At 39.8% G+C, this 25,771-nt stretch overlaps 2 protein-coding genes across 2 annotated transcripts in view; both read right to left on the bottom strand.

The window, feature by feature from the left end:
- Positions 1 to 25,771, bottom strand: part of LOC110052851 (uncharacterized) — a 99,161-nt gene that overhangs the window by 70,505 nt on the left and 2,885 nt on the right. The gene's annotated exons all lie outside the window — the stretch shown is intronic.
- LOC149108606 (uncharacterized) lies at positions 16,949 to 17,511 on the bottom strand. The gene has a single exon (XM_089293064.1). It carries the CDS (start codon positions 17,471 to 17,473, stop codon positions 16,949 to 16,951), a length of 525 nt encoding a protein of 174 aa, XP_089149190.1. The 5' UTR covers positions 17,474 to 17,511.

Below are 25,771 nucleotides of genomic sequence, written 5' to 3' on the forward strand. Positions count from 1 at the left end.
ACTCTCTGAGCTCGGCACTGTTTACACATGTCACGTAAACTTGTACATATAGTGTCAAGATGGTTTGCTGCAGTAATGACTTAGCCTGTTAGATAACAACGTCAACAACTGAGTCCAACATACACCTTTTCGATAGTGCTGAAGTGTATTGAAGTTCTAATAAGTTTTTGCCATGACTGTAAAAAAAAAAAAAAAATAGCGAGATGCTAAATACCCATTACAAATTTGCATACACGATGTGGTTTCTTTTGTTGATTGCCTAGCCTGCGTAGCAAGCGTTCCCATACAAAGAGCTTTCCCATTCTAGGTCGCCCGTAAATTGGAGCGAGAGGAAAAATTCGGCGAAGCAGGGGGTGGTGGGGTTAACTTTTTGAGAGAGGGAACGCTTGCCCGCAAACCCTTCGATTTTGGAAAACGCCCACTGGTTTTCATGGTTGAGTTCATTTATTGATTGACAACTTTGTCACCGAGCTAAAATCGTAAAAGTGCTACATGTATCTACATAGTATACTCGTTTGGAGGGCAATAAGTCAAATGCTCGGCTTAATACCAGCTTTTTCTGTGGTTTAATTATAACCATTCATTAGCTAGACGGTCATTTCATTCTCCTGCTGCTAAAAAACATTTAACCGTTGAATTACAGAACTACCCGGAAATCGGAAACCTTTGTTTGAAAATTGTCAGCGCGAGTAAATTCGCTTTCGCAGGGAAAGCAACGACCAGTCGCCGGCTTCTAATATTCGGTCTCACGTTATCTGGACACGAAAAATGACTCAAAAAGCTAAGCGAGGTCGCCAAATAACAGTATCAAAGATTGCTTCTCCTAAACTCCTTCCCTGGTTCCTGTTTGATCTTCGCGCACGATCGATAATTACAACAGCAGCGGAAAGATATTAAAACCTTTCACTGAATCCAGCGGGGAACGGAGCCACCAAGTATTTGCCCTCTAAAAATAGTGTCTTCAGGGTAAAATCAAATACACACCATCCACGTCAAGTCTGAAAAATCTTCGGTGAGGCTAGCACAATTTCACAAACCTTCCTCCACGACATTCCTTGCATACGGCTGGCGCACGGGAAATTTGAATAGACCAATCAGGATTCAGCAGGCGGGAAAGACTTTACTGTCCTGACGTCAATGTAAGTTAACAGGAAAGGCATTAAAATCAGGTAACTTTTCTCACTGGAGATGACATCAACTATTCCCAAAATGGGATTTACAATTCCAAAAACCATATCAGATTGTGAAAAGTCTCCCAGCTTCTAATTTGGCGCCAAGAATGGATCGCCGGCGTCCGGCATGGCAACTCGCTGGTAGTTCGAGTGTCGCCAGGTAGGATAATACTTGTGTTATTTTGAGCAAAATATGCTATTCCTCGTCAAATTAAACCCGGAATTCTCAAGTTAGTTATTAGAAGAGGCCAAAGCAACTTTAGCATTGTCTTTATTTTCGTTAGCTGGGAAGAAAATTGCTATTATCGTGTCGTTTCGGTAGGACAGCTCAGTTTTGACTGCCGCTCGTATTGCGGGCGCAGCCGCCGTATGCAAGGTTGTGCAAGTCACGTTCGAGTTATTCCTGAAATCACTCAAGCGAACTTGATACACTTGTCAAACAAGATGACCACGCCGCACCAATCAGGAGCCTCGTTCGTGGGCGAACGGGTTTTTAAAAATCGAGAGGTTTGCGGGCAAACGTTCCCTCTCCGCCCCATCACCCCCTGCTTCATAGAATCTTTGCTCTCACTCCAATTTACGCGCGGCCAGAATGCGGAAAAGCTCTTCGCATGGGAACGCTTGCTTCGCAAGCTATTGATTGCCCAGCATTAAGATGGTGCCAGGTAAGGTAAAATGTTACTGTAAGTGCAGTAAAAAGAAAACAATATTTTATCTTGAGTCCTTTGCAAACATTAAGACATCGAGAGCTCTGCAAGGCGTCGCACTAGTTTGCTGAAGAGATAGGTAGACCACAATGAAAACAAATCGTTTGGGATAAATGGCCGCAAATATGACAAGTTTAATTGAAACTAAGTTTGCAAACAAAGATTTAAATCTCTTCAGGAAAGGTGGGGTTAAAACTTTCGCCACCAGTAAAAAATAAAATAAAATACTACATAAGATATGTTGACAGTCTGCGGGTCGGTGACAGGGGAGGTGGAGGGAAAAAGAACAAACACGTCTTAACGATAAAAAGTAGAAAAGTTCTTCTGGCGATGATGACAATAGTAGAAGGGGGCCGCGTGTACGAGATAACCAACCTTTTGTACTTAACTGGGATACGCGCCTATTTTTCATTGGCCAGGAGACTTCCATTGTTGCCAGATTACAACACAACCCGCCAACTGGTAAGACAGAAAATGCCTTGCGATAAAATAACATTTTGCTTTCGGTTTTCGGCATAATGTTTGTTTTGATGATATACTTTGTATGCTTATTATTATTGACTGTTGTAAGGTTACCACTGCGCACTGTGCAATGTAGTAGACTAGTAGTAATCAGTGATTAGAAAATACGTTCGAATAAAAGGGGCGGGGTACCTTTTATGGCTAAAATGTGTGGGTTGGCCAGGTGAAATGTGTTATTACAAACTTTGAAATTGTTATCTCAGTACCTTTGAACCTATAAGCTGGAAACAATATGAGAAGGTATAAAAAGTAGTTTTGTTAAATTGGTACTGACCTTTTGAAGTTAAAATGAATTTCAGCCAGGCCCACAAAGGGAGATTGATATTCGTTTCTGGTACCTTTTAGGGATTTCCTTCAAATTTCCCATGATGACCGCTGTCAATTTTATGCTTGAGTTTTTCCTTTCGGGGGCTGGGCAAAAGAAGGTTTGTTGAAATCTATGTGAAATAGGGTAAGGGAGACAATGCATCATTCCCAAACTGTGCAAACAAAAACTTTTTTTTCTTTCCATGACAATTTTTTAGTTTCTAAAGAACATTGCTAGTCACCCCGTAATTTTCCTTGATGTCAAATGAAATCAAAGACGTTGGAAAATTCATTGATAACAAGTGTACAAATGACAGCTTAACTATCCTTAATTTTTTTCAAACATCATTGCTAGTCAGTTGGCATAGTCTGTATAACGTAGTACATATGAAATCAAAAGGACACTGGAAATCTTATTTTTACGAAGTCCACAAACTGCAACTTAATAAATTTCAATGTGTCGAAGTCACGTATCATGATGGAATGGCACAATAGCTGCCAAGCTATAAAACAACTCAGTAAATTTATTTCGTGACACAGTAGGCCACTGAGCTAAATAACACGGCAAATTCTTTCTGTGACACAATATGGTCGCAGAGCTAATTCGCTAAACAACTCGGTACTGTTGTTTTGCGGCACAATGGCCGCCGAGCAAAACAACTCGGCACATTTATTTTGCGGCACAATGGCCGCCGAGCCGTACAACTCAGTACATTTATTTATTTACGATCATGTTGCTCAGTGTCTACTGAGAACACTGTCTACTCAGTTCCTGTTTTCTTTTGATTTACCAAAACAGCATCGAAGGCGAGAAGACTATTGACAACAAAACGCCAATTTAATTTGTCGTGTGATAATACATCAGCAGACGCACACACCTCCCTGAGACCTTAAAAACATCACAAATTAAGCTTAAGGGCCCATCAGAAGGGGCTGGACGCCCTTCCCATAATGCAGCGCGTCAAAGTTCGCGCGAGTTTTCACAGATGTAAACAAAACCTTGTGCTAATCCAGGTTCACTCGCCGGTTTTCACTTGGTTGCTACTTCGATTTGATTCATTGCTGTGATCTCAAGCTTGGGTGCATCTTCTGTTCATGCCTTAAGGAAAATGTAGAGTAAGATTTTAATGTTTGTAAATGTTTCTTTCAATCTTTAATCTTTGTCGTGAAAGTTCTCAACTTCTGCTCTTCGGCAAAACGGCTGTCATCCCGCAAAATGCTATCTAAATTATGACCGATTGTCAAGTTATACCTTGTGTGATTTGCAGACAGATTCTATAAATTGCTGCTTCAATATATAGAAGATCTTAAAGTCGATCGCGAATTAACTTCACTGTTTGATACGAAAAAAAACAAGCACAGAGTCGAGTGTCTTTTCACTGGGTTCCTTTCGCCAATTAGGAAAAGAAGAAGAAATCAGGCGGGCGCAGACACACTTTGGTGCTTGTTACATGAGTTTTAAAGTTAGGCTTTGGCATGATATTGCTGAAACCAACTGCAGTTTCCATAAGGGAGTAGGACATATAATTTTAGATGGTATTGTGTCAAACATTACTGTGGTTTTTCCTATTTTTGCCCTACGGTATAACATTTCACTCGCTCCTGCAAGATGGCCGTCATCCCTGAAAATACGCATGTAAACAATGACTTACAGGCGAGCTGAAGTTGGAGCTGTTTGCCAACAAGTACTAAAAAGCAATTCTCCGGTGGTTGATATCCCTCAAATGTCAATGAGTTGAAATTAACTTCAAGGTTATAAGCCTGAATGAACTCTCATTTTCTGATCTCCCGAAGATGCTCTGCCACCAAAAATCACTCGCTCACGACTTCCGCCAGCCAGACAGGCCAGTACGACGGTTCTTGGTTCGCAAAATATCGCAGAGATGCAATAAAGACGGATAAATAACTTTTTTTTCAACTTCAAATGAAAATTACTTAGTTATGTTCAAAATATCAAATCATATGATGCTAAATATTCTACAAATTCAGAAAAATTTATAGTAAAAGAATAGCAACTATCAATATAGCTGTGTCAACCGTGTTGGACACCTGATAAGTTACACGTATGAAATCAGACTTTAACTGTTGTACCACGTTTAAGAAAGGAAACAAAACTTCTACTGAGGACCTCGTCACCTGCCTAGGCAATTTGACTTTTATATTATGATGTTCACTTGATGCAATAAAAATACTGGTGTGTTGTTTTGAAGTGTACATGAGCTTGATAGTCAGTATAGACTTCACAGCAAATGACTATAAACATCTTTAACTTTCAGCATAGCAAGCATGGAACTCACACCCTATAGGACAAGATCAGGTGTTTGTATCACTCTGTCTGTAATTCCCCGAAACATGGGGGAAAGAAGGGTCCAGGAAAATGTTCCACAAGCGAACAAATTTTGAGTTTTTCACAGTTGCAGAATAATGGAGTGCTCTTACTTTTTCAGCTTCAGGTTTGCAATTAATGATATTATGACATAAAAAGACATGGCGACACTGACAAAGAAAAAGGAACATAAATGGTTTTTTTTTTTGTATTGTGTCTGGCTGTGTACATAAAAAAAGGCGAGAGATTTTTATAAAATTAAGTGACTACAGATTGCTAGCAGAACTAATATGGACTAACTGCCTTCCATACCCATAAAGAGTGATCTTGTATCTCCTGGGAAACATCTGAATATTAGTGCTAAGTAGTCACCCAATGCACAAAGGAGTAAACACATGTTAAAGTGTTATTAGAGGAATCCAGAAGAATGGGAGTGGTTCAAACCAAAACCCTCAGACAGTGGGAAGGGAATATATATTTTCTGGAAAAATACAACTTGAATTACATGTATACTAGGCACCAGCACATGAAACATAACCATTACAAATTTATTTCCATTTGATCATGAGTTGTGACATACAGATACTTGTCAAATAACCCAAACCCTAACCCTAACCCTAACCCTAAGTCATTAAATAAGGCAGAGAAATATTTTCAGTTGGATTTGGCATTAAATAAGGCAGAGAAATATTTTCAGTTGGATTTGGATGAGATTCCACGACATATTTGATCAGGAGGAGTTCTTCAAACGGCCTGTGGGAGATTCAGGTACTTATGACCTCAATTCAGAAGATGCAATGTCAGGAGAATTCAACGTCATGATTGTTCAGACACTTGGAACCTGAACCAAAAAGGCAATGTAAAAATCTTTCCTTCAACTAATCTTAGATAAAAAAATCCTCAGCACTCACATTAAGTTAACATAAATATTATCACTCATACAAAATTAATGTTTACTGTAACTTTTCAATTAACCAGATCAAAGGATAACATCAGAGGCTTCAGCCATAAAACTTTTGTTGTCATAATTTACTACAAACATCAAGATCCAGTAGTTTAGATGATGGCAAAACGAACTTTTTTTTGGCAACAAGGAATCAAACTACCCTTTGGCAACTTCTCCACAGGCCAGCTGCCAATCTTCCAGCCATGTAAAGACAACTACGTTATTGCTATAATTATTGATCTTGAATTATGTGTTTGAAAGGAGAATGCTCTACTAAATATTGATTATGCATAATCCCGTAAGTACAATCAGTAAAATAATTGTGAAGGATAATAGAGTGCAGTTTGATAATTTATAGTGTTTGTTTGACAACTAGTAGGCCACGTGGCAAACGACAGTTGATAATATAGTTCATTCGCAATGCATTATGGGAATGGCTTCAAGCCTCCCGCCCCCCTGAGGGCCCATTAACCAATTCATGCGCGCACTCGCGCGCGTTGCTAAGGAGGTGAGATTTCACTTCCGGTTACTTACGTCAGCCTGCGCGCCGAAAATGAAAACAACTCAATAACTTGCAAATTCGCTTACATTTTAGATGTTTTTTCTTTGCGTTTCACCAGAAGCAAAATAAAAAAAGTAGAAGCAAAGACAAAAGAAGAGAAAAACAGTAAAACAGAAAAACAAGAGCAAAAGCACGAGAAAAACTAACTCCGCGTGGCCTTGTTTGATCTTACCGAAGTGCGTTGGTAGTGTAAATTGCGCACGCGCTGATAGGGTAACATCGGGCGCACTTCCGGTTTCTTTAAATGCTAAAGAAAACGCGGTTTTTCATTATATCGAGCCTTTTTCGACGAGTTTCGATTAACGCCAACGTTAGAAACATAGCTATGCATTCCTTTTTCAAAATCACACTTTTTTCAGAAAATTACAGAAAATTAGTTTTTCAATATTTTGAGATTCTCTCAAAATCTGACCTTTTAGAAATAAAACAAAATCTATGCATAGCATAATGAGGATTAAAATTAAAATATTAAATCAATGAAAAAAATCCCGATAAAGTAATTTGCCAGAGAGCCTTTGCATTTTTTCTGTATTAGTCACATGACCAAGGGCGTGGCCTGATGACGTCATTACTGGTGTTACTGGTCATGAAAAAGTTAAAACACATAAAATAACTCTGAACTAACTAAAAATGATGAGGTTATATGAGAATCAATTTTCCGTAGCAACGGCTCGAAAAGATCAGTTAATGGGCCCTTAAGAGGGCACTCAGAAAAATTTCACTTAGAACTTTTGAAATACACAGAAATGCACATCCCGATCACTGGCGATCGATGGGGTGACAGATAAATTTCTACGTGAAGCAAGGTCGGTATTGTGAAAGCAGAGCTTGCATAAGAAAAACAAAGTCTGCATCTCCGAGGAAACTCGCTCAGCAATACCTGAGTGAAATAACAAAAATTAAACGTGGCACCTCTAAGCTTTTCTCGAGGACAATAACAAAGCAGCTTGACACAGCAATTGAACAATACAAATGTAGCAATGGTGGTCGCCTTTAGTCGAAAACAATCATGCAAAATACTAGTACCCAGTCTACCTCTCAGACTACTCATGCTCACAAAGATCTATCACTTGACATCCAGTCCTCAAACCCTCAAGATATTCGCTGGCTATATGGGATTACGCAATATGAAAGTGAAGAATGATCATCGCAGTAAATTTTCTAATTTAAGCAATTGGAAAGAAGAAGCCTGAAAAAAATCAGGGCTTCAACGGGATTCGAACCCGTGACCTCCGCGATACCGGTGCGATGCTCTACCAACTGAGCTATGAAGCCACGCATTGGGAGCAAGGTCAATTAATTCAGTTCATATCTTCCCATCATTTCACTCCTCACGGGAAGATAGGAACTCAGTTAATTGACCTCGCTCCCAATGTGTGGCTTCATAACTCAGTTGGTAGAGCATCGCACCGGTATCGTAGAGGTCACGGGTTCGAATCCCGTTGAAGCCCTGATTTTTTTTTCAGGCTTCTTCTTTCCAATTGCTTAAATTGAAAAATTTACTGCGATGATCATTCTTCACTTTCACCTACAACCACAGTTCAAATATGAATTATTTCACATATACTTCACATCATTACGCAACATATTGCATAATCCCACAAAAATTGACCCAAGCATTTCACCAAACCGAATAAATTGAACAAACAAAACGGGGAATCTCCATACTTTGTAAATACAATATGTATATCATCACACACGAGCAGGTTTTCACTAGCGACGGAGTCGAAGTCGGAGTCGTAGTCGGAGTAGTAGAGAGCTTGCGACCAAGTGAAAATCGAAAGTCGAAGTCGTCAGAAGCGGAGTCATCAGCTCGACGGAATCAGAGTCGGAAGAATCAGAACGTTTCCATTTCTTCCGATTCCGTTTACGACTCTGTCGCTTATGATCCAGTGAAAACTACGTTGTCGGAGTCCGAAACAGAAGCGGAAGAACCAACCAATCACAAGGCCCGGTATCGAGCATTGTGATTGATTTATTCTTCAGCTTCTGCTTGCGACTCCGACAATGCAGTTTTCACTTGATCGTAAGCGAGGGAGTCATAATCGGAACGAATGTGCTTCCGACTCCGTCGGTTTGATTTTCACTAGATCGTATCGCTCTACTCTTCTGATTACGACTCCGACTACGACTCCGTCGCTAGTGAAAACCAGCCTTTAGAATCTCAGCGCAAATTGGGTTTGCTGAGTGAGTACATACAGTCAACTAAGAAAACTGAGATGTTACAAATATATAAGCGAAACAAAGTAAGGAAGTTCAGTTCAGTGATGGTGTCAAATCCTTAAATACTTCAAAACTGATCATGACTTTCATAACATTTTCTCACTTTATGGACTACCTTAATGACCGGTTAGCCGAACAAAATCTACTAAAGTAAGAATGAAGAAACATAGAACAAATTAATTTCATTTGTTATATTTATTCCGTTTCCTCCCCTCCTAGACTGAAACAGCAAATGGATAAAAACAACAAACAAACGAAAAAAAAAAACAAACACACACACAGATAAATCACCGAGTGTATCTTATTTGTGCGGTTGCCTGGGTTGGATAAATAAAAGAATAAATACCAAAATCCAAAAACCTTAAAATCTCTCCAAAGCACAACTCTTAACTGAGCAGCCTTAAAATCTGCCAAATATTATCTCCTTCAAAATTGAAAAATGTGTAAAATTCTCTCTTTTAAATAAAGGTACAGCGCCATCTTAGCGATTACATGGAAGCAAGGTGTCAAAGAACTCTCCACTGAACTGAAATCAGGCATCTACTTTTTTTTAAACAGCCTTTGTTGGATTGTTCAGATAAGTTTCTAATCTCAGCAACCCAACATCTTATATGCTGTGTAACTATATAACAAATACCATGATTAGCTTTGCTAATTCATGCCTCAGGTTCAGTGGTCGGCTGTTCCGAAAACGCGGAGTGCGTCGTGGAAAGTACGAAAAAACAAATTAAAAACCAAAAATTAAAAAACATAGAAATAAAAAAAAATTAAAAGTAAATTAAAAGAATACTTAGATACATATATAAATTCAGAAATAGAAATGTAAGAAATAAAAATAGTAATTGTTAGAAAATTCACACCGCCTGAAGTGGACTGTTCATATCGCGTATATTTCATTCAGTCCAAATGGTGTATTCAACTCACGATTTTCATAGTTAGCAGTTCACTCTTAGGAAAAAAAAGTAAAGAGCAGGCCAGTTTTGACCATGTCTAGAAAATGTGAGAAATTACGCCTTCTGTTTCTCGTCCCCAGAGACCGCGGCGCGGCCTCTGGGGACGAGAATGTGGAAGGCCGTGTTGCCTCGAAACAAACTCGAGCTTTGCTTTCCAAAAGTAGACTGCCCGTGTGAATTAACCCTTGAACCATTCAACAACTTGTCAACTGGGCGTCCTAAAGTTCTCGCAATTTGATTGATGAAGTTCAAACTAAAACCTTGAACAATTTCAGCGCTGAAAAATAGTAAGATAAAAAATTGTAGATTGACAAGTAAAGAAACAAATAAATACACAGGTAAAGTTACACTTTGAGAAAACAAATTATAAAAATAAAATAGTTTCCCTAAAAAGCCATTTAACTGCACAGCGCTGCCTGTCTCGCCAATTCCACGTGCAACTGCGGCCATGTTTTTTTTCTGTTGGTTATTTTTGGAAAGCAAAGCTTGAGTTTGTTTAACAAGGCTTTCCAAGGAAACCGAAGGTGTAATTTATTTAGACATGGTCAAAACTGGACTGCTCTTTACTTTTTTGTTCTAAGAGTGAACTGCTAACTATGAAAATCGTGAGTTGAATATACCATTTGGACTGAATGAAATATACGCGATATAACTGGTTTTCACATGACGTCACTAAAATTCGAACTACAAAACTATTGATCTTCCTGAGATTTTACTTCAATGATGTGTAAGAGCAGCTGAAAGCTAATATTCATACAAATTTTCGCTCCGAATGGGTTCTTGGTTTTGTGATACACTACGCTTGAATTTCTAAGCTTTTGCGTGACACGGCATTTACATGACGGCCTAGAGAGCTGTCATGATGGTTTAAAAAGTGACTTATTTCGGGGAACTTGGCTATCTGAACAGTTCATGTCTTAGAAAAAGTAATATTTTAATGTTTGAGAGTTCCTCGAGGGTTAAATTCACGCTTTTGGAGCAAAACTCAGTGACAGATGTTTCTGTTGGTTTCCGTCCGCCATGTCGGTGCCCATAAGGGTGGGCACCAGCATGGCGTCTCCATACAAATCTCTATAAATTTGGGTAAAAAATTTCTCCGCACATCTCGCATAAGAAAAATTGCTGTGACCAGAATTTTGGCGAGAGTATTTGCATATTTACCTTCTTTCATTTCCCAGATTCTGGACTTTATCTATTGATCGGTTTTGATTTTTATTTTGATCTATTTTGAATTGCGTGACACTGAAAATCAGCAATAAACGGCTTACTGTGTTTTGCGAAACGAAACGAAACGAAATGAATAAATCTGTACTGAAATGAACATATCAAGTATTCCAACAGTCAGATTCCTCCGTGCGATAACCTAAACAAGGCATAAAACAGCGGAAGTGTAGAATATTGAATTCGAAAAAACGAGCTCTTCGAAGACTGTAACGATATGTAACTTATCTCTTTCGATTCTTTAACACTTTTCGTAGATACAACTCGATGCAGTGATGATTTTTGAACAAAGAGTTTGAACCAAAGGGTCAGAAGTACCCCGTTTCGCAAACTGCAGATTTGTGTTTTGAGAGACGAGCGCTGAGTACGTGACTGACATTTGCCGTCTGCACGTGAGTAAAATGAAATTCGACCTTTTCCAAGAATTCGTTGCCTAGCATGTGACCAAAATCTTCCCTCCACCCCGGAACAAATTCTTGATCAGTTGGCTTTTTATCTTTACTATCTATCATTTATTTGTTTGCTTTTTTACAGCGAAACGAACGAGAGTGTTTTTTTTTTCTCCAGGCAATGAAATGGAACATCGTTCGCCTTATCACCTTGGTAACGAAACAAGTAATGTTAGTCACGTACTCCACGCTCGGTTCTTTAATTTGCGAAACGGGGCACTTCCAACCTTTTGGCTCAAATTCTTTGTTCAAAAATCATCGCTGCATCGAGTTGTGTATACGAAAAGTGTTAAAGAATCGGAAGAAATCAGTTACATATCGTTACAGTTTTCGAAGAGCTCGTTTCGCAAACTACAGATCTGTGATTTGCTGAAACGCGGTACTTCTGACCTTTTGGTTCAAACTCTTTGTTCAGAAATCATCACTGCATCGAGTTGTATCTAGGAAAAGTGTTAAAGAATCGGAATAGATAAGTTACATATCGACACAGTCTTCCAAGAGCTCGTTTCGCAAAATACAGATTTTCGAATTTTCATATTCTGCACTTCCGCTGTTTTATGCCTTGTTTACGGTTATCGCACGGAGGAATCTGACTGTTGTGATACTTGTTATGTTCATTTCAGTACAGCTTTAATCATTTCGTTTCGTTTCGTTTCGCAAAATCATAGTAAGCCATATAAACAGTCACAGTGAATTTTTTAATAACTCTTATTTTTATTTCTTAAATTTCTTAAACGAACAGTTCCGTTTTTCTTGTGCTTATGTTTATGCTTATGTCGAGCGCGTTACTAGTGAAAACTGCACAAGACAAATAAGTGGGTTCGTTCTTCTTATGTTTCTGCTTATGCTGATGTTTATGTCGTGGCTGTTTTCACTTGTACTTATGCTTATGCTCTAGTAAAAACCAGCCTCTTCTTGCGCTTGTGCTTATGCTTATGTCGAGCGCGTTACTGGTGAAAACTTCACAAGACAAATAAGTGGGTTCGTTCTTCTTATGTTTCTGCTTATGCTTATGTTTATGTCGTGGCTGTTTTCACTTGTACTTGTGCTTATTCTTGTGCTTGTGCTTGTGCTTATGCTCTAGTGAAAACCAGCCTTTACGTTACATATGCTTTAAGAGGCTCTGCTCGTAGGGTGGGATTAGTCACGACTTGACACGAAACAACGGGCTGACTTTTTCTTCCACGAAAAATCTTCAATTTTACCGTTTTCAAATACTGAAATTGTTCTTTTAATTTTCTATTTCAGCTTATATATAAGCAAAGAATAGATATGAACGATATTTAACGGAAAAGCGATGTTGAATCGAGCAGACAGGATCAGACACAGCTAGCCAGCGCGTCTGAGAGCAGAAATTGTACTCTCCTCTCAATTTTTATTTCGGTGTCTTTAGTGTTGGGAATTATACGGGTAAATATTTCTGGGATTTAGCTTTGTTCCTGTTTCAACAAAAAGTAAAAAAAAAAAGCTTTACATAGTTTTCGTCTTACCTCACTTCGATACCGGAACACACGACATGACACCTGCCATAACGTAACACAAGAATTATCCGGCTCAAGATGTCACGCAAACCGTTAGTCTATAAAATGTATAACCGTGACGATTCTCAAATTCCACAAGCTGATTTCCTTGATTCGCATATTTTAATCCCTTTGGAAATTTCGAAATTTTTATTCGTTTTTATTTCAGAGAGCTGCTGTCTAAGCAAAAAGTCACCGTGGCTTCACAACTGAACAATGTTCGCCCGTGAAGTACTCTTCGCTGTTTGCATAGACATCCTGTTTATCACTCCTTTGGATCTCTCAGAAAAAGTGCAATTTTTTTTTTTATCACAAACCAACGCCAGTCACTTGATTCCTGTAACGTATTCGCTAGGACAGACAACGAAGCATCAAAACATCTAAACACAACATTTACCCTTGTAAGCCGAGTGTACATCAAGTGAAGCGAGCGAACACATCTAGGATCCCGGATGTAGACTAAACTGTATAAATTAACTTAATATGCATAAATTAACATCGTTACATCTCCCTTCGTTGTTCAAAAGAAGCAAGAATAAAGAAAGAGGAACTTAAATTGTTTCTTAGAGTCATTGTTCGGGGAACATGAACAACATAGGAAAAGTGTCAGCATGCGTAGTCACTGAGGTATGCTGGTCTTCGTAGGACTCTTCCCCGGGCGCTACATCTTTCTGGACTTGTTACGTCATCAGCTTGAGGGCTTGGTGCTGCTTGTGGTTTGACCACCTCTTGGGGCATTGATTCAGCTACTGGTGGTACCTGTTCAACTTTGGTCAAGGGCGGGGGACCAGGATCGGAGCTAGATATCTCAATGCCAGGTGGTGATTGTTTTGGGACTTCAGCTGTGAGACGCAGGTGTCGGCGGATCCTGCGATACACCCTTCCGTCGTTAGTGATTACTTGGTATGAACGTACACCAACTTGTATGTCAACCGTTGCTTGGGTCCATTGATGACTATACTTGGGTGGATGGCTACGAACGGTGCTCCCTGGTTCAAGTGGCCGGAGTTCTTTAGTGCCATTGTTGTAATAGAAGGCTTGTTTGTTCTTGTGGGCATGAAGAAGCTGGAAAGTGGTGTCAAATTCGGGTTGTGTTAGTAGTCTGCCAGCGATGGGCAGGAGTGTTTTGGTACGTCGGCGAAAGAGGCGCTGAGCTGGCGATGTGCCTAGTCCTTCTGTGGGGGTGTTGCGGAAGTCAAGGAATCCCAAGTAGGGGTCACTGCCAACCTCTAAGGCCTTACGCATGATTCGCTGCGCAGTCTTTACCGAGTTTTCCGCCTTGCCATTTGACTGCGGGTAGGTAGGAGAGCTTGTGACATGATCAAACTCATATAAATCTTTGAAGTTCTTAAATTCCTGTGAGTTGAACTGGGGGCCATTGTCGCTACTATCTTGTCCGGAATTCCATGTCTGGCCATATGAGGCTTGAGCTTTTCAATTACTTCTTTAGATGTCTTACTAACAAGCTTGTCGACCTCAAAGAAATTTGAGTAATAGTCAGTAGTGACAAGGTAGTCCTGGCCCTAGAGCTCAAAGAGATCAACAGCAAGGACCTGCCATGGTCTTGATGGTACTGGGTGTGAGATCATGGGCTCCCTCTGCTGCCCTTGGTGGTACGTATTGCAGACTTGACACTTGGAGACATATTCTTTTATCTCTTTGTACATACCAGGCCAGTAGAAAGCTTCCCTTGCTCGTCTCTGGCATGCCTGTACTCCCAGATGACTGGAGTGTAGCTTTCTTTTGAGCTCTGCTCTCATTTGAAACGGTATGACAACACGATCTCCCTTGAAAATAACTTCATTTTGAAGTGTAAGTTCTTCTTTGAAAGGAAAGTAGTCTTGAACTTCCGGTGGGAGATGGAGCTTACTTTCTGGCCGGCCTTGTTTAATGACGCCAGGGAGGGTCTTGAGGATAGCATCTTCTTGAGTAAGGTTTTGGATTTGGCAGAGAGTTTCATCTTTCACTGGAAAATACCGTTGCATGTTTACTTGCTCTGCTTCTATCTCTGTTGGAGACCTTGATTCTGAGACTGTCATGACGTCTTCCTGATCCTCAGTGGCTTCCTTAAGCGACAGATATGCACGACTTAGGGGATCAGCCATAAGAAGGGAGATTCCTTTTTGTAAGAAACTTCAAACTCATAGCGTTGGAGTCTAAGGAGCATTCGTTGTAGCCTTTTGGGCGCATTTAAGAGGCGTTTCTTGAAAATTGCTTCCAGAGGCTTGTGGTCAGATTCAACCAGCACTTTCCTTCCATACAGATAGGTTTCAAACTTCTCCATTGGGAATACTATGGCCAATAACTCTTTTTCGATTTGCGCATACTGGACCTCTGTAGGGGTCAGGCAACTTGATGCATATGCGACTGGATGTCCATCTTACATTAGACATGCTCCCACGCCATGCATGGAGGCATCACACTGTAGTGTGGGCGTGGCACCTGGGTCAAAGTATTTTAGGACTGGAGTTGTAGAAAGGATCTTCTTTGTCTCTTCCAGGTCTGCACCATGAACCTGCTCATCCCACAGGAACTCGTTGTCGTTTTTGGTGAGCTCGCGTAGGGGAGTCGTGATCTCTGAAAGTCTCGTGGCAAACTTCTGTAGGTAGTTAGTCATCCCTAAGAGGCGTTGGATGCTCTGTTTGTCAGTCGGTGTCGGCATCTCTTTGATTGCCTTGACTTTTTCAGGGTCAGGTTGTAACCCATCAGCGGAGAGCACATGGCCCATGTACGCGACTTCCTTGAGCCTTAGCTGCAGCTTTCCCCTATTAAGCTTCACACCTTTATCTCGGCAGCGTTGAAGGAGAGCAATGCGTTTTTCATCATGGTCTCTTACTGCTTCCTCATCGTTAGCTCCACATCCAAATACAAGGATGTCATCAGCGATCGCCTTGCACCCATTCAGTCCTGCTAATGCCTGATCCAGTCTTCGCTGGAATTCTTCAGGGGCCGGTGAGATGCCGAATGGCATTCGGAGCCATCTGTATCTTCCTCATGGAGTGCCAAATGTAGTTGTGTAGCTACTTTCCTCGTCGTAGCTACTTTCCTCGTCCAAGGACACATGCCAAAACCCATTTTTGGCATCTATTACAGTAAAGCATCTTGCATTTGAGAGCTCAGGAAAGACATCCTCGATTGTCGGCAGCGGGTAGTGATTGCGTTTAAGGGCTTGGTTAAGTGGTTTGGGGTCCACACGCAGTCGGACATTGCCATTTTTCTTCAAGGTGACGACAGTTGCTGATATCCAGGAGGTAGGAACATTTACTGGTGTGATGATATTAAGGCCTTCCAAACGATTCAGTTCCTCTTTTAGCTTTTCTTTAATGGCGATTGGCACCTTTCTTGTTGGGAGTTGTGGTACATTCGGGTCAATTTCTAGGTGGAGATCACCTTCTAACTTTCCTTCTCCTCTGAAGACATCAGCATATTCTTTGAGAATAGATTCTGTTGTAAGTGGTGTTTTGCTCTGTGATGGTTTTTCAGATTGAATAGCCATGATGTTTTGTCGGACCACAGAGATGAGTTGCACTTGCTCACTGGCTCGTAAACCAAGCAGAGGCTTGCCTTTGCCTTTTACAACTACGAATTCCACACTGTATTTTCTTCCATTTCTGGGGTTCACAACTTGGACACGTTTCTTGCCAATCGGCTTCTCCTCAGTTTTGTTGTACATAACAAGAGTTACTTCTGCATTGTCCAGCAGGGATAGACTGCCTTTACCATATACTTCTTTGAAAGACTCTTCAGGTAAGATGTTCACTGTCGCACCAGTGTCCGGTTGGAGTGGGACTCGATGACTATTTAATAACATTACCGCAAGCAGTTTGTCTTTACGATCAGGATTTTCCACAGCACAGACTTGTTCCTTGACGTCGACACAAGCAACATATTCATGAAAGTCGGAATCCTCCACTGCATGCACTGGCTTGCGGACATGTCCAGGATATGGTCAAACTGGGTGGAGGCGGTTTGGTTTTGCAGGCCACCGCAAAGTGGTTTTGAATTCCACAGTTAGAGGAAGTCTTTCCCCATGTAGGACATTTAAGCTTGTTCCAGACATGCGTTTTTGGCGCAGAACTTGCAGCGGATTTCTCTCTCTCCTCTGGGGGACAGAGGTTTCTTTTCATTGGACTGACTAATGGCGCTGACTTCCTCCTGATTAATTTCTTTCAATTGTTGGCTTGAGGTCTCATATGATCTACAGATATCAATGCATTCCTTCAGTGTGAGTTTGGAGACTTGTAGGAGCCTCTTGCGCGCTTGATTTTCTCTTACTCCAGTGACAATCCTGTCTCTAATTAGACTGTTCTCCAACACTCCGAAGTTACATGTCTTAGCCAGCGTGCGCAGTGCCGTGACGTAAGCATCCAGAGATTCGTTTGGCTCTTGGTCTCTCTTGTTGAATCGATATCTCTCGTAGATTTTGTTTGTCTCTCCGATGCAATAACGCTGTAGCTTTTGGAGAGCAATATCAATGTCCTTCTTATCGTCTTCATTTTCGAATTCTAAGCCTTTGTACACATCTACAGCATCTGAGCCAATACAGGTTAAGAGTCCCTTGTCCATAAATATGGAAAATAACTCGGCAAGGGTCGAAAATTCGATTTCGCTCATATTCTTACGGTAGATAGGCTAGCGCATGACAAAAACTACTGGATAGTTTTTTTGGCAAAATATCCTTTTATTTCAAAGAAATATGCAAATTACCAAATTCCGTTAAAATCGTCATTTGACGCACCATTTTGTTAGACAAGTTTGAGAGCCTCGCATGCAAAACCACATTATTCTTCTGTCTTTAAAACACTCAAATATTTTTGTGCAATGTTTAAATGTGTACTGGGTTGATTTTAGGGAATACTGTGTTTTCTTTTTCGGTGCAAAATAATTAAATTTCGAAGACATGTATTTCATGCACTTAAAAGTACTTCGTAAAAATAATTGATTTTCACCATGTGCGAAACCTTCAAATGGATCAAGCTTCTGGTGGTTGAATCGCAGAAGGATGGTCTACAGATTCCTGTAAAAATTTCTTTGGGCAAATGATTGTGAGCGACGCGAGAGCATTTCAAAGTACGTTAAAAATGCAGATATTTGACCATCCGTCGTCAAATTTCAATTTACCGGTTAGACATATATTTTAGCACGCGCCACATGTCTTGAGCTATATTAAGTTGAAATAGACTCAGAGCTGATAATTTCCAAATGTTCTAACCTTATTTGCTGTAAAAGGCAGGTCCAAAAGCCGATATGACGTGTTTTTGTCACCGTTCGTCGCACATAAAGCAGAAGTTTGCTTTTGTTTACACAAAGTCCGATGTACATCGCCAGCTGTCAACTTATTTAATGGTCGGACAACCCTCCAAGTTGCGACAATTTTAGTCGCCATGGCGACTAGAATTTTAGAGCTGGCGACTTAATTAGGACGCAAGTCGCCAGCTCGGCGACTAAAATTAACGTGACCTATGCGTCAGGAGCTTGAGCGGACTATCATCCGGAGCGAAAAGAAGAACGTTCTGAGCATTAAGAATTCACTTTGCAAAGCTAGTTGTTGTGGGATTTTAACCAACAGAAATGGAGACTGAATAAAATGAAATGTTACACGGTAAACAGAGATCAAGGAATTGCATTCAGTTGAGCTTGGGACGCGACGAAATTTGTTCCACTCGACTGAACTTTGGCACGTGTATGGCAAGCCGTTTGTAGCAAAATTCAATCCTTGCAATATATGTTTAATCCTTTAAATAATGGTTTTATTTAAACATATAAAAAGGCATTCAATCCAATGGCAAATAAAATTTTTGGTTCAATTCAATCTCTTAATTATCATGATTCAATCCAATACCTGGAATATTGATTCAATCCAATACCTAAAATATTGATTCAATCCAATACCTGGAATATTGATTCAATCCAATACCTCGAATATTGATGCAATCCAATACCTCAAATATTGATTCAATCCAATACCTCGAATATTGATGCAATCCAATACCTGGAATATTGATTCAATCCAATACCTCAAATATTGATTCAATCCAATACCTCAAATATTGATGCAATCTTCCTGGGCCGAGCGCGGCCAACAAGAACGAGAGTAACTGAGCACTAGAGGGCACTCAAAACATGGCGGGCGAAGGAGAACTAGATTTAGAAGTTGAGTTTCCTAAGTTTCTTGCAGACATCTTGGATAAAACGGAAATAATTTTTGAGAATTTGACTCAGAAGTTGCAGAAGTGCACGCCGACGTTCTTGATCAAATCATTAGTCTGCTTAGGTAAATGAGGCAGTGCTACAACCGAGACATAAGGGACACGGAAAATTTAGATTCCATTACTGCCGCTTTTGTAGATGTAAGTTAACTAATTTTTATGTCACAAACATATTTGTTTATTAAAAGCTGTGTGTGCTAGCTTTTTCTGGCAAATAACATAAACTGTGGGAAATTTTGCTACCACATTGGTCTTTGGTATTGTGCATATTTCTGCTGTCCAATCATTACTGGCGCACTAAACTTTGAACTGTAAACAAAATTTTTGCTGTGCCGTGTGCACAGTCAAACACGTTTCTCACAAAAACTGTTTGTGTAAACCTGGCTTTAAGTTATTTTTGAAATAAGAACCTTAACATTTTACAAGACAGCAATCATTGAACATTGGGATGTGTTTTACGTTTTTCAATGTTGTTGCCTCATGTTTTGCATTATTTAACCCACATGTGGTACTTCTTTCCTAAAAACGATGTTTTTCTTGATATTCTATGATAAACATGGCACCAATTTGTTGTGAATATTATCGGGTACCCAGGGCTCAAGGCTAACACTACTGCCAACTAGCCACACATTTCAGTTTTGAATAGTAGATTTTTGCACTTTCAATAGCCATTGTGACAATCATGATGGAATGGAGTACTGGTCTACTGGATGAAAACAAAATTGAGAATTATCCTGACAAAGTAAAACTGATTGAAGAGAATAGAAACTAATGAAAACAGGGAAACCATGAGTGGATTTCATGGAAATAATTGCCTTAATAAGCATATGATAAATATTTAACTATTAAAGGGAGATAAAAGAAAATGGCAACACTGATAAAAGTACATCAAAGATTGAACATAAGCATATTCAAGAAAAGCAGGATTCGTGTTTGTGGGAGTGAAATTTTCTTAGTGATTATTATTAACATTTTAGGTGCAACAAGAAATGTCCAAGATTGACCACCACTCTTGTAAAAAAGTCAGTGAAGCTGTGTATGAAAAAGGCTGGCTGGTGCAAAGTTAGTTTTGGCTAGTGAGATGAGTCCTGTTAGTAGCCATTACACCAGTGCACCAAGAAGTTAGTCTTGTGTCCTGGGTACTTTTGAAAATAAGATAACAAATTAACCTTGCAACATTTTAACATCTGTTTTGATAAGCACCTGAAAAATCTACAAGGCAGAGTAGTGCACATGGCAGTTATCAAATGCCCTGATTTCTCTTCAGTTTAGTTGTGTTGCTAGAAGTTAGACATTCTGTAATTCAAGCAGTTTCTGAGTTTTGTATATCAATGAAAAGGAAGATGAGAAAATAATTTACTTGACACAGGGTGAGGTTTTCTGTTGTGAATTGAGTTGCAAAAATACTTTAAGGGCCATAATCTCCTTTACCCAGCCCACACACATGTAGTATTATGCAATTGTCAATTGCCCAAGTTTAACTGTCACTAGTTCTAGAGCCTCTTGGAAGATGTCTACTTCCATTTGACTTGATTATCTTAAGGGATCTAGCCTTTCCAATACAAATGACTGCACTGAATCAAGTTGTCCCAGGTCAATTTCTTCAACTACAACATTGTTATCACTGTCCAATGGAGTTGGACCATCCGGATCATCACCATAGTATTCAAAATCATATGACTTTCCATTTGAAAGGGGGTTTTCAGGCTGCATCATATGATTAAGCCACATTTGGTATGGCAACCAGTTTTTTTTTTTTCTCTTCTTACATTTTGGTGGTTGAAAGCTTCAGTGAACTGGCAAAGAGCAAGGTTTACCCTTGGTTGAAAAATAAATGTAAGGTGGAAAGATGCACTGAATTATCAGTGTCCAGGATGCCTGACAATTCCATACTACAAAAAGTGTAAAAGTACAAGTGGGAAGCACAACGGAAACATCCCTCCATAATCTTTCAATTCGTTGGTTGTGTTCATGGCCCTGCAGTGAAGCTGCCCCTCTCCTCTCTTCTAACCTGCTCCATTGTATATCACACACCAACGTTTTCAACACCATGATCTACTCGTACTCGAAGGCCAAAATTCTCCGTCTCTCTTAACGGCACCCAGAAACAATTCAAGAACTGTTTCTGCTTTATTGTTGGCACTACATTTCAAAAACGTTATTCTCCGAGAAAATCCGTCTATGCAGCCGTGAATTAGTATTTTCCATCGGATCAGAGAGTGATGTCCATCCAGATGCCAAAGCGAATTTACGCACCCCATCTCAAGACAGTATTTTGGGGATCAAATTTTGCTAACCTTTCTCTTATTCTTCTCCGTTGAACCCGTAACCCAATGGTGTTGTAATCGGTTGACGGTAACAATCGTAAAATAACGAAACAAACAACGAAGTAACTTAAACGGTTCCAAGTTGTACGTTTATTTTCCTCGCGATGACGGTATGCGAATATATGCTTACAACACGATCTCGATAATACGACAGAACAAAACAAAAGGCTCAAAATACAAAATCTCGTATTACATGTCAATTGTTAACTCTGGTAACACAACATGTCACGGTCATGCAACTATTAGTCTCTTAACAAATGGACTTAAAGAAACCTGCAATGAAATTATATCCATACTCTTGAATGATTTCGGTTCCTTATCAGGTAAGCTGTCGAAACCCCTCATATCTTCTAAGCCATATTCTGTCAATCTTCTGTGAATTGTCCATCTCCACACTCCAATCATCATTGTTATCGTTGTCCAGATGAATCCTAGTCCTCAAAGTTCCTCGAGCACCTCAACAGGAATTTTAAGAAATGGTCTTCCATGATTTCGTCCTTTTTCGCTTTCTATCGTAATGGAATCCGCAGTAGAACTTCGGCGTGCGCTTCTGCAACTTCTGAGTCAAAATTCTCAAAAATTATTTCCGTTTTATCCAAGATGTCTGCAAGAAACTTAGGAAACTCAACTTCTAACTCTAGTTCTCCTTCGCCCGCCATGTTTTGAGTGCTCTCTAGTGCTCAGTTACTCTCGTTCTTGTTGGCCGCGCTCGGCCCAGGAAGATTGCATCAATATTTAAGGTATTGGATTGAATCAATATTTGAGGCATTGGATTGAATCAATATTTGAGGTATTGGATTGAATCAATATTCCAGGTATTGGATTGCATCAATATTCGAGGTATTGGATTGAATCAATATTCCAGGTATTGGATTGAATCAATATTTTAGGTATTGGATTGAATCAATATTCCAGGTGTTGGATTGAATCATGATAATTAAAGGATTGAATTTTGCTACAAACGGCTTGCCATACACGTGACAATTTTACCTGGAAGCGTGAGACAACGCACGCAATCGGGTCATTTGCCATCGAAAAGAAGAGCAATTGCAAAAGCTTGGAAAGCTCGACGGTGACAGGATCCACAATATATTTGAGAAACATCCAGATGTATTTGAGAAACGTATTTTGTTTCAGTGGACACGAAAATACTTGACTCTACAGTAAACTTGGTAACACAAGCACGGGGGACTCTATAAATAAAAAAAAAATTGTGATGAAAAGCGGCTCGCAGTTGTGAATAAATTTCACTTGTGTGAACGAACCTGGGTTTATTTTTAAATTGTCAAAGATTTCATTAAGAAAAAATATCTGTCTTAGTGATTGCCCTAAAACTTGTGAAAGTATTTTCGCATTGAGTATTCGCGTTCCGCGGTTCGCATATTAAATTCAAAACGACAAACAATTTGAGCGTGAACTTTTCTGACCATTTCAATACAGTCTTTAATTTTCAGATGAAGTTTTATGTCGTTTGCTTATTCAAGCAGAAAACGAGGTTGAACATTTAAAAAAGATCATAAGCGATAAGGTAAAAATAGTGTTCACTTTATGGTCTCAGCAAGAATTTGATGCCGCCTTGATAAACATTGGAAAACTTTCCGCCATTCAGCTGCGAATGAGGCTATCTTATTTTAACTTGGTATAATCTGTGTCGTTTGCACTGCTCCTGTTGTGTGAATTATAAATGATATACACAAATATTTCTGTGTTTTGTGAAGCGACTTTTTTCTTAATTTTCATCAAATATTTTCGCGGGAAAAATGGCGGTAAACATACGTTTCATTCATACATGCTCACGCAAGAGTTTATAATGAAGATAGTCTGAACCTTTGGTTTTTGATATTTGTGGTGTCACTTGTAAATCGATGGAGCTATTTGAAGGCATGTACATTTGCATTATTATAACCATTGTAAAAGCTTTATTGAAAGTGAAAGCCAATCAATTTAAAATGACAGAGTGAGAACTGTGATCAACTCACAACACTGTTGCAATAATATAGTACTTTTTCATTGTGATCAGAAACTATTTCATTTGATCATCTATCATTCCAATAAAAGCATATTTGAATCAACATTAGGTAGTTCTTTCACTGAACGGGACTTCAATTTACTTGGTGGTTCAAGGAAAATGTTATTAACAATACAGTTAGATAATAATAAGATTATTATTTATTATTAATTAATTATTAATTTATACATATATTGTGGCGACTAAAATTTTTCACTGGCGACCAAACCTGAACAGTCAGTGGCCAAATGGCCACTAGGGAAAAAAGTTAACTTGGAGGGTTGGGTCGAATACCATGAATCTATGACCCTCTTTCGACACATATGATCGCCACTGCATCTAAGTCAAAAACGGTTAAGTGATTTGTGGATAGTTGCTTGCTTTGCACTACACCAAAATATTACGTTTGATCATGGTTTGATCTGCTGCTGCTTGAATCCTCGCTTGCAGCGGTTCCTTGTTTGCTCGTCACGCAATGCTGTCATCCCATTTTAGGGGGTAGGGGCAGGACAATTTCTATCTTAATACGTAAGGTTCTGCAAGGCTTGGAACCACAGGGAGCACACAATCTTGTTGAGTAGGAAGGGATTAAATTCAGCAATGAAAAGAATGAATAGTTGACCATTGCCCGTGTTGTCGTCTTTTACTAGACCACCGCTACCTACATGCCCTGCGTAAATACTGTAACGCTAAACTCGTACCTACAATCCCGGCCAAAAGTAGTTGGGACACTTGAGCTGTATCGCGTATCCCCCTTCCCCCCTGATCAATGTTCGAAAATATCGTGTTTTCTTCAACAAAAAGGGCAAAAATCACCTGATTAGCAACATTGAAAGTGGGGGGAGTGGAGAACTTGCTTCGTGTCCCAACTCTTTTGTCTGGGATGGTAGGTCTTTTCGCGCTGTGCAATTATTTTTGGTTTACATATAATACAGTGGGCTACCCTCGGAGGAATGGGAGGTGGCCGCTTAATAGGGGTTGGCCGCTTCATAGAGGTTGGTTTACCTTGAATATTTTTTCACTATCGGGCTACAAATTTCTTAGTGAACATGGAGTCAATTCAAGACAATCATTACCCAGAGACCCAGACCCAGAGACCCAGGGGCAGTTAGTGGGAGCGGGGAAAAGTCGAAACGGGTGAGAAAAAAGGTTCGGGCGAAGACCCGCGTAGACTTTTTCCCTGCCTCCACTAACTGCCCCTGGGTCTCCGAGGATGACGTCTTTCATGATTGTCTTGAATTGACTCCATGTTTACTAAGAAATGTAGCTAAATCTCTAACCCGATAGTGAAAAAATATTCAAGTTACACCAACCTCTATTAAGCGGCCAACCCCTATTAAGTGGTCACCTCCCATTTCCCCGAGGGTAGCCCACTGTATTATATGGAAACCAAAAATAATTACACAGCGCGAAAAGACCTAGGTACGAGTTTAGCGTTGCAGTATTACGAAGGGCATGTAGGTAGCGGTGGTCTAGTAAAAGATGACAACATGAGCAATGGTCAACTATTCATTCTTTTCATTGCTTAATTTCATTTCTTCCTACTCAACAAGATTGTGTGCTCCCTGTGGTTCCAAGCCTTGCAGAACCTTACGTATTAGGATAGAAATTGTCCTGCCCCTACCCCCTAAAATGGGATGACAGCACTGCGTGACGAACAAACAAGGAACCGCTGCAAGCGAGGATTCAAGCAGCAGTAGATCAAACCATGATCAAACGTAATATTTTGGTGTAGTGCAAAGCAAGCAACTATCTACAAATCAATTAGCCGTTTTTGACTAAGATGCAGTGGTGATCATATGTGTCGAAAGAGGGTCATAGATTCATGGTATTCGACCATTAAATAAGTTGACAGCTGGCGATGTACATCGGACATTGTGTAAACAAAAGCAAACTTCTGCTTTATGTGCGACGAATGGTGACAGAAACACGTCATATCGGCTTTTGGACCTGCCTTTTACAGCAAATAAGGTTAGAACATTTCGAAATTATCAGCTCTGTGTCTATTTCAATTTAACATAGGTCAAATCATGCGGCGCATGCTAAAATATACGTCTAACCCGTAAATTGAAATTTGACGACGGATGGTCAAATATTTGCATTTTTGACGTACTTTGAAAAGCTCTCGCGTCGCTCACAATCATTTGCCCAAAGAAATTTTTACAGGAATCTGTAGACCATCCTTCTGCGATTCAACCACCAGAAGCTTGATCCAGAAGCTTGATCCATTTGAAGGTTTCGCACATGGTGAAAATCAATTATTTTTACGAAGTACTTTTAAGTGAATGAAATACATGTCTTCGAAATTTAATTATTTTGC

This window comes from Orbicella faveolata, unplaced genomic scaffold (genome assembly GCF_042242905.1).
Source record: "Orbicella faveolata isolate gen_17 unplaced genomic scaffold, um_ofav_v1 contig_25, whole genome shotgun sequence".
In the NCBI taxonomy this organism is placed as follows: domain Eukaryota; kingdom Metazoa; phylum Cnidaria; class Anthozoa; order Scleractinia; family Merulinidae; genus Orbicella; species Orbicella faveolata.